Source organism: Nicotiana tabacum, chromosome 2 (assembly GCF_000715075.1).
Source record: "Nicotiana tabacum cultivar K326 chromosome 2, ASM71507v2, whole genome shotgun sequence".
Classification (NCBI taxonomy): Eukaryota; Viridiplantae; Streptophyta; class Magnoliopsida; order Solanales; family Solanaceae; genus Nicotiana; species Nicotiana tabacum.
The window spans coordinates 29,826,897-29,837,199 of record NC_134081.1 but is presented as its reverse complement, the minus strand read 5'-3'; the positions used below and the strand labels follow the sequence as shown (position 1 = coordinate 29,837,199).

The following is a 10,303-nucleotide window of genomic DNA, read 5'->3' as shown; positions in this document are numbered from 1 at the left end:
GTAAAGTTGGCACTTATAACGGGGTACGATAGATTAGTATCGTTGTTATGTAAAAAAGTAAGTGTGAGCAAACATTCAGTGAATATTAAAGTAACCGGAAGATATTCGTATTCTGTTACTCCGCAAGGGGTTGCTTGTTATGCTGAGTTTAACATCGAAGATGATGAAACTCTAACAGATTTTTTGAGGACTCCGGATGAACACCAGAAACTTCTTGTGATAAAAATATTAAAAATGTACGTCAACGCTGAAGACGTTGGCAATAATAAGGTTTCACAAAATAGGGATATCCCTGAATCATCGGGTGGTTTTTTTGGAGCAGTTTTATCCGAAAAGATTCCAGGTGAAAGAGTTTGGCCAAATCTAAACTTATCTCCACGGGCGAATGAAGAGTAAGGACATAATTTATCCCCAGGTTTACATAATCCACAAGTCGAGTGGTAAACTTCAATTTTCCTTTATGTTACGAAGTTTATTTTTATGTATTGAATTTGTATTAAAACTCGTATATTCCACAGGGAGTACCAGCCAGATATGAATTTTACAAGTTATGAACCAACAGACAGTTGGAACATACCTAGTTTTGGTGTGTTGGATCATGATGGTCATGGGATATCGACACATTATGATTTGTAAGTGAAGTGATAAAGTTTATATGTAAAGTTTGGATGAATTTGAGAAACTCATTATTTTATTGGTTGTGCAGTGAAAACGAGCAACGTGAAGGTCCTGTCCTTACTCAATTGCCCGAAGACGACATATTTAATCGGGATTTAGAAGATGCGCAGAGTCAGGAAGATGATAGTGATTATAACAACAATGCTGGTGAGTCTGGAGATGACACACCCTTCCCTGATGAGGGTGATGATGATGAGGACGAGAATGATGAACCTGATTTGACGAGGGAGCATGCTCCATCTCCCGTTAGACCAAGAGTGTACGAGTCCCATGTGCCATTTCATTCAAGGGTGATTCCCTACCATGATCAGTTGCCAAGTATGCCGGGTGTGGATGTCCTCACAAGGGATCTTGATAAAATTCGGACAACAATGTGGGATGAATCTAGAACAACGATGCTGTCAACGGGCATGCTTTTTGCTGATAAAGCGCGCCTAAGCAGGGCGGTGCGAATGTACAGCATAAAAGAGTGTCGTGAGATCATGGTTCATGAGTCATCTCCGAAAGTATACAAGGTTATTTATCGTAGATGGTTTCAAGGTTGTAATTGGATGCTGCGTGCGAGAAAGTTGAAAATAAATATGTGGATTATGGGGAAATACATTGGCACCTACAGTTGTGAAATAGACACATTCAGTGGGAATCATTTTAACTTGAATGTTGACTTGATTTCTCTTGTCTTTATTCCACACATTGAAGCGTCCAAAAGGTACAAGATCAAAGAGTGTATAACATATGTCCACCAGGTATATGGATGTACCATTACCAAAAGAAAGGCATTTCTCGGGCGTAAACGTGCGTTTGAAATTATTTATGGTAACTGGGATAAGACATTTGTCGCTCTACCCAGGTACATGGCTACATTGCAACACTTTAACCCCGTGATTTTTGTTGAATGGAAGCTTGAGCGGAGTTCGGGTATACCAGAATAGATCAAATATGTGTTCTGGGCATTTAAATAAGCCATTGATGGTTTTGTACATTGTCGGCCGGTAATATCCATAGATGACATTCATGTCTATGGAAAGTTTGATATTAAGTTGTTGATAGTCGTTTCTGTAGATTCTAATGGAAGTATATTTCCCCTAGCATTTGCTATTTGTGCCAATGAAAGCCAAGAGACATGGACATTATTTTTGAACCACTTGAAGGAGCACGTTGTCAAATAACGTTCAGGTATTTGTCTAATATCTGATCGACATGGCGGTATTTTAAGTTCTGTACAGAATTTGCGTGCATGGCAGGAACCGTATGCCTACCACCGTTACTGTGTTAGGCACTTGAAGGACAACTTCCAGAGGGATTATCTGAACAAGGACTTGCATGATTTCATGTAGATGGCTGCAACAGATCACCAAGAGTGTAAATTCAGGAGGCGAATGGAATTAATTAGGCAGGAAGACCCAGAAGCCTATCGTTGGTTGATGCGACATGAGCTTGACAAGTGGACTTTGCATGCGGATGGTGGTAGAAGATGGGGAATTCTAACTACAAATGTGTCATAGTCTTTCAATGGGTTATTGAAGTCTGCACGTGGATTTCTGGTCACTGCCATGGTGCGGATGTGATTCAAGCAGATGGCGGAGAGGTTTGTTGGAAGATATAGAGGCGCATCGTCATTGATGGAAAGGGGTGTTGAAGATATAGAGCACAGTGGCATTCTTTTTTACAGTATTGCAGCAAGCGGTGTCTCATTATCGGGCACGTCTCAATGTCTCGGCAGCAAGTTTAGTAGCCCGACGGACATACCCATGCAAAGTTGTTGCTCCCTCACCGGTATACTGCAGCATCTGCAGTCCCAACTAGAAGAACTAATGTAAGCCAATAGCCTGCATAACATGTAAACTATTAATTACGTAAGGATAATGTAACGCTATAAGTAAGTATAACAACTAACATACCAGTGCCTCATGCCTGCCGGCGTATGGAATGTACCGACCTCCAGCGCGATGAATGGGATTCCCGACGAGAAGTCGGGTAACGCTGCGATACCAACCCATATACTCATGCTCACCATCCGTACGCTCAGGTGCAGGGGGTGGATGAATTAGGTTATACCTCTCGTCCCAAACCTCAATCTGGGCCTCTAGCCAGGCCACGTATGTCTGGTCAACCCTAGAACGATCATCCTGCTGATAATATGTCCTAATCCAAGTGGGTGGAATAAGTACAAGTTGCGGTCGACCAAACTGACGAATGACTTGCTCTGTGGCATGATGCTCAACAATATCGAGACATATCAGTGGGATGGAAGAGCTCCACATAGCTCGGCCACGAGAGCAATAATCGGGCAAACCAGCTATGAGCGCGTCGCCGTATGGCCTCCATACGAACTATTAATTAAACATATGATTCGTCAGTAAACGCAACAGATATAAAGCGAGGCCAAGTAAACTTAAGTATACATGTACTTACGCGCCTTCAAGCAAATCCAACAAATCCCTGTAATAGGGGAGATGATGTCGGGCCTCGAACTCGCGTCCGTAGCCTCGCCTATCAACCCACCTCCAAGAAAAAGGGAGAAACGGTGGAGGTAGTGCATCCAGAGCCATCGGTGGTAGAGGTGGTTGGAACTGCAGGAACCGCTCCCAGGACCAAACCTAATATAAATTGTGGACGTAAAATTTAAAAGTATTTTTTTACTATGTATGTTATAATCATGAAAAGAATTGACTATGTTTTCACCTGCAACAGCGGTAAAAATCCGGCAACGTCTCTCTGGGTTCCCATGCATGCCGTACACATCTGCCTATACATGTAACCTAGAAAAGATGCACCCCAGCTGTAACCAGGTAAATCATCTAGCTGCTCCACATGATGTAGAAATCTCAAGCTGACTAGGTTTCCCGAAGTGTTCAGGAACAATACACCACCAAACATCAGTAGCAACAACAATCTCGTGTGCCGGTCGATATCCTGCGCCGATGAAGCATTCGTAATATCCGCATCCATCGTCTCCTACGCTGGCTGGAAACCGGTGAGTCGTTGCAACATATGCAGGTAATGCACTCCCCTTTAGTCTCTAAGAGCATGCAGGTAAGCTACATGTAATCCATCAACCGGCAACCCGAAGAGCACCTTCACATCCTCAAGCGTGATGGTAGCCTCGCCGATGGGTAGATAAAATGTGTGCATCTCCGGTCACCACCTCTCTATCATAGCCGTGATCAACGCCCAGTCGAACTGCAACCGGCCGGTCTCTATGATCCTGTAGAAACCCGTATTCTGAAAGCATCTAACTATATAAGGGTGGAGTGGGTGATCCCTAATGAACTCCCACATATCGTCTATATGTCTGGGGCGGAATGTCTGGAACAAACACTGCCCATCACAGATGTATGAAGACCTATGGTTGCCTTGTAGCAACAGTAGCTCTCGAGATGCAGGTCCGGGATGCACAGGGGGAACCTCCATGGCGATGTCTGTAAATTGAACAATATTAATTAAAGTATTTTTCTTTTTGATTGCTTAACGTCTTTAAATATATTGCAATATCTTTTATATTAATATTTAATTGATATTTTTACTATATTATTACTTAAGTTGATACATTTTCTATATTATTATTTTATATGTTAATTTATTATTTTATATAATAGGTTATTATTTTATATATTAGTTTATTATTTTATATGTTAGTTAATTATTCTATAATTTAGTTTATTATTTTATACGTTAGTTTATTATTTTATATATTTGTTTATTATTTTATATCTTAGTTTATTATTTTGTATGTTATTTTATTATTTTATATATTAGTTTATTACTTTCTATGTTTGTTTCTTATTTTATATGTTAGTTTATTATTTTATAACTATACATGATATAATTAATAAGTCTTCATATAAAAATACTTAGTTTGACAAATATTGTTATTTTTATGTTATTTTTTTATATTTGTTGACTAACATTTGAGAGAGTTTGTGTTTGAACTATCATCTTTTTTTCAAATATTTTTGGGATTAACAGATAATTAAATGATTAATTTCAATAACTACAAAGATACTATTCTAAAGGGCACTACATTTTACTACGCTAAAGGGCACCAGATTACAATTACAGGCACTACATTATAATTACGGGCACAACATAACACTAAAGGGCACTAAACAATAATAAAGTCACATATTAATATATGTACAACAGTAAAATCTAAATAACATTAATTATTAATAAAATAACAATTTATCAATTTTATTAATCTTTTAGCACATAAATAATCTAATCCGGATAAAAATAATAAATTAATTTAATCACAAAATAATCACAAAAATACATATACCATAGTGGTAAATAACTAATAAATTTTTTTTATAACAACTAATAACATTAATTATTCATAAAATAATAATTTATCTATTTTACTAATTGTTTACTACAACAATAATCTAATCCGGATAAAAAATAATAAATTAATTAAATCACAAAACAATCACGAAAAAACATAGATCACAGTAAAAAACAACTAATACGCCTTTTTTATACATGAGTTATAACAAAAAGTAAGTCGGAATACCTCGATTTAAAATTTTTTGAAAGGTGAGGAATTGATGATTTGGGGGCCGAAACGAGCAATCCACTACGCGATAACGCCTTATATCCGATGTAAACTTGCTACAATACCGAGATGTTACACTTTTTGTGGGACGTGTGGGCTCCACTTAGTTTTATTTCTTTAAAAATGGAGGGGGGGGGGGAGGGGGGGATTTTTTGGTTTGGGGTCTGCTGGTTCACGTCTAGTGGGGAAGGAGATGACAAGGTTTTTTTTATATAGATATAGCGAGCATATATAGTATAGCGCCTTATATATGCGCGTTATACCTCCCGCCCATTTTAAGTTCAAATATAGCGCGGTTATTCACCGCGCTATATCTTAACGAATAACACCTGCCGTTAAGGTATAGCGCGGTGAATAACCGCGCTATATGTAAAATGATGCCCAATTTTTTTTTAACCTATATATGTTGCTTGAATCCAAAAGAACCACACTTTGGTTCCGGACTTCGCGTATACTAAGAGCCCGTTTGGACATAAGAACTTTTTCACTTTTTTTCGAAAAAAATTCACTTTTTTCCGAAACCAGCGTATGGTCATAAAATTTTTAATTTTTACTTGAAAATAAATTTTGGAATTTTTTGAAAATTTGAAAAACTCCAAAAAGTAATTTTTCAAATTTTTTACTCAGATCACTCACAAAACTTAAAAAAAACTCAAATTATATTTATGTCCAAATACAACTCTAATTTTCAAATACTATTTTCACTTAAAAAAAAATTTCACTTTTTTTTTTAAATTTTACAATTATTATGTCCAAACGCCCACTAAGTATGTATTTACTATTGACAAGTCTACACCTCTGCCCTTTCAATCTCCACTTTCTTAGCTCTATTCTTTTCAAACTTAAATAAATGGGCCGCTCCGCATTTTTAAAGTTTTCTTTTCTATTTCTGCACATAGTTAGGCATATGTCCGCTGAGCAGAGAAATGTGCCTCTCTCTTCTTCTCGACTTCAGTTAAGTCTCTACTTGTTGAGGGTTTTAGTGATTTAGCTTCTAGACTTTACATCTACAGAACCTTGGAGTCTCATATGGTTATCTTCTTGTAAATTGATGTAGGAAATGGCTACCTTCTGAAACTTGACTTCTCTAAGGTCTTTTTTTTCTTTTTTTCTTTTCCCTTATCAGAGAATGACTCTGCAAAATTAGGGACCTTATGCAATTCGTCGAATTGGTGAATGACTTGTGACAGGTGAAAATGTAGAACATTAACTAAATTAGTCCATGGATTGATTTGAGAATTGATACAAACCAGATTAAATAATTCCAAAGAGAATTATTTAATTATTTACTCTAATTAATCCCAAATACCCTAAGAGAATAACCTCACAAGATCACTCCAAAGAAAGGGTTCACACAAGTGTTTCCTAATACTCACTCTCTTACAAAATACTCTATAATGAAATAAAGGAGGAGAAAGAAAAACAAGAGTGAAAAGCTCTTGAATTGGTGTGTTTGCAAATGAGGAGAAACTCCTCTATTTATAGCAAGAAATCCTTGGCTTAATAATGGATATTATGTCATGGTAAATGTCATGATCCACAAATTTTGTTATAATGGATATTATATCATGACAAATGTCATGAAAATTTGGCCATATTACAAATCTCCACTTTGGCCTAATTTCGGCTTATATATAGTAAATTTTCTCCACATTCTCCGCAAAAACCCTAATAGGCAAAATCATTCTTTGTAAATGCCAATCAAGCTGACACTGGAAGAGGTTTTGTGAACATGTCAGCAGGATTGTCTCTAGTGTTGATCTTCTGAACAGAGACTTTTTCTTCAGCAATGGTTTCTCGAATGAAATGATACTTTATATCAATGTGCTTTATCCTCTCATGATACATTTGATTTTTAGTCAAGTGAATGACACTTTGACTATCACAGAAAATGGTAATACCACCTTGGTGTAAACTGAGTTCCGCAAATAGACCCTTCAACCATAAAGCTTCTTTGATCGCCTCGGTTACTGCCATATATTCTGCTTCGGTAGTAGATAAAGCTACTACATGTTGTAAAGTAGCTTTCCAACTAATAGCGCAACCACCGATGCAAAATACATAGCCTGTCAGTGATCTTTTTTTGTCAAGATCACCTGCATAATCTGAGTCTACAAAACCAACCAAAGTGTTAGTATTTCTCCCAAACTCTAAACATGTGTTTGAAGTACCTTACAAGTATCTAAGAATCTATTTCACAGCATGCCAATGTGCTTTACCAGGGCAAGCCATATACCGGTTTACCACGCTCACTGCTTGTAAAATGTCTGGACGTGTACAAACCATTGCATACATAATACTGCCGACTGCACTGGAATAAGGAACTTGTGCCATGTACCTCTCTTCTTCCTCTAACTGCGGGGATTGAGCAGCTGATAACTTAAAATGAACATCAAGAGGGGTACTAACTGGTTTAGCATCTTTCATGCCAAACCTCTCCAAGACTTTTTCCAAGTACTTCTTCTGGGTCAGAAATAGCCTGTTGGCTTTTCGATCTCTTTGATCTCCATGCCAAGGATTTTCTTAGCTACTCCCAAATCTTTCATCTCAAATTCACTTTTCAGCTGACTTTTCAAATTGTGAATTTCTGTTAAATCTTTAGCAGCAATGAGCATGTCATCAACATATAATAATAGGTACACAAATGAACCATCATTTAACTTCCGGAAGTAAACACAACTATCATACATGCTCCTCGAATAACCATGACCCAACATAAATGAATCAAACCTTTTATACCATTGTCTTGGAGACTGCTTTAATCTATACAAAAATTTCTTCAACAAGCAAACATGATCTTTTTTTCCTTCAATTTCAAATCCTTCGGGTTGATGCATGTATATTTGTTCCTCAAGTTCGCCATGTAAGAAAGCTGTCTTAACATCAAGTTGTTCTAATTCCAAATCATACATGGCAATGAAGGCAAGCAAGACACGAATAGAGCTATGTTTAACAACAGGTGAGAAAATATCATTAAAATCAACTCCTTGTACCTGACTATAGCCTTTTGCAACTAATCGTGCCATATACCTCGCATCTTCAACCCCTGGAATGCCATCCTTTTTCTTGAAGACCCATTTGCAACCAACAATTCTTTTTCCTGATGGCGGCTTCACAAGAGACCAAGTACCATTCTTGTGGAGAGACCCAATTTATTCATTCATTGCAATCAGCCATTTGGCTGAGTCAGCACCAGAAACTGCTTCTGAATATTTTGATGGTTCTCGAATTTCTTCAGTTTTCTGTGCAACTGAAAAAGCAAATGCAACATAATCTCCAAACCTTAATGGTTTTTTACCTTCTCTTCTTGGTCTATGTTTGGCTATAGAATACTCCTCTTCTTCTAGTTCAACTTCAGGAGTTCAACTTCAGGAATTTCAGCTTCTGTCTCAACTTCAGGAGTTTTAACTGTATTTTGCTCCAAAGTTGATGAGCTTGGCTCAGAAGGAATGCCAATCTCAATCTCCACCTGGTTCTGTGTACACTTTCCTTTATCTGTATCACAAGAACTAGAAGACACTTTTCTAGAATGCAACTTATCACGACCCGGAATTTCCCACCGACGGGACCGTGATGGCGCCTAACATTTCACTTGCTAGGCAAGCCAACGTTAAAGAATTATTAAACCAATTCCTTATTTCCATTCAGTAATTAACAATACTTAACTAAGATAAAATATATTAAGTGCGAAATATCATAAAAACTGTATTAATTACTACCACCCGGATTTGGAGTCACAATTCACGAGCATTCTAGAATTTACTACAAGTAATAGTCTGAAGGAAATAGAACTGTTTGAATGAAAGAAACAGTAGAACATAAAATGTAGACGAGGACTTCAAGGTCCGTGAACGCCGACAGATCTACCTTGAGTCTCCGGACAGTGGACCAATAGCAAAATCTCAATCAACCCAAACCGATATCAAAATCTGCACAGAAAGTGCAGAATGCAGTATCAGTACAACCGACCCCATGTACTGGTAAGTGTCGAGCCTAACCTCGACGAAGTAGTGACGAGGCTAAGGCAAGGCACCTACAAATCAACATGTACAATTCAACAGTATATATAAATAACAGAAATGAAGAACTAAACAGGAAATGTCGGGAGAGGAACATACTGAGGGGAATACAAGATGAAGAACTACAACAGAATGATCACTAGAGCAATCAATATACCATGAATCATCAGGAATAGTGAATACAGTGAAAAAAAATACACGGCATCACCCTTCGTGCTTTTACTCTCAATCTCACCATAAAACTCAATAGAAATGGCACGGCATCACCCTTCGTGCATTAACTCTCACATCATGGCACGACATTACCCTTCGTGCATTAACACTCACAATATGGTACGACATCACCCTTCGTGCGTTAACACTCACAATATGGCACGGCATCACCCTTCGTGCGTTAACACTCACAATATGGCACGGCATCACCATTCGTGCATTAACACTCACAATATGGCACGACATCACCCTTCATGCATTAACACTCACAATATGGCACGACATCACCCTTCGTGCATTAACACTCTCCCTTACCATAATGCAATGCATAAATAATAAAATGGAGATAGAATAACAAGTACAAACCTTGCTTCAACATTTGGTTCCATATCATCAATCTCAACTTTGAAATAAAAACTCAAATTTTACCAGAAAATCCGTAAACATGATAATGACGATCAATTTAACAACACTAGTATAACACATAGCAATTAGGCATATGAATGAGACAATATAAGAAAACAGGAGAAATATGGAAAAAACAGGTAAATTGGAGGCGCATAAGTGCTCGTTACCTCACATATACGCCGCTCTCATGAATTTCACTTAGCAAATAATCTAAGGTTCATAATTTCCTCAAGTCAGGGTTAGACACAATACTTACCTTGCTCCGAAGGCCACTTAATTCTCAATCACAGCTTTTCCTTTGGAATTCACCTCCAAACCACTCGAATCTATTCAAAAATGACTCAGTAATATCAAATATTTCTAAAGGAATCAATTACATTGCATAAATTTAGAATTCCTAAATTTTCCTCCAAAAAGTCAAAAATCG

The 10,303-nt window shown here is 37.5% G+C and overlaps 1 protein-coding gene across 1 annotated transcript; it reads right to left on the bottom strand.

Annotated features, from left to right (window-relative positions):
- Positions 1-2,372: 2,372 nt before the first annotated feature.
- Positions 2,373-3,630, bottom strand: LOC142166393 (serine/threonine-protein phosphatase 7 long form homolog). Its single transcript, XM_075225546.1, has 3 exons — positions 3,364-3,630; positions 2,580-3,011; positions 2,373-2,468 (listed from the first exon to the last, which is right to left on the bottom strand). Exons 1-3 carry the CDS (start codon positions 3,628-3,630, stop codon positions 2,373-2,375), a joined length of 795 nt encoding a protein of 264 aa, XP_075081647.1.
- Between the last annotated feature and the right edge of the window lie 6,673 nt (positions 3,631-10,303).

Bases quoted from the DNA above. Each gene is read 5' to 3' on its own strand.
- LOC142166393 (XM_075225546.1), bottom strand. From the start codon at position 3,630: ATGGATGCGGATATTACGAATGCTTCATCGGCGCAGGATATCGACCGG. The intron at 3,012-3,363 runs GTGAAAACATAG...TTTAATTAATAG, and splicing joins GATTTTTACCGCTGTTGCAG to TTCGTATGGAGGCCATACGG. The intron at 2,469-2,579 runs GTATGTTAGTTG...TTGGGACTGCAG, and splicing joins CCGGCAGGCATGAGGCACTG to ATGCTGCAGTATACCGGTGA.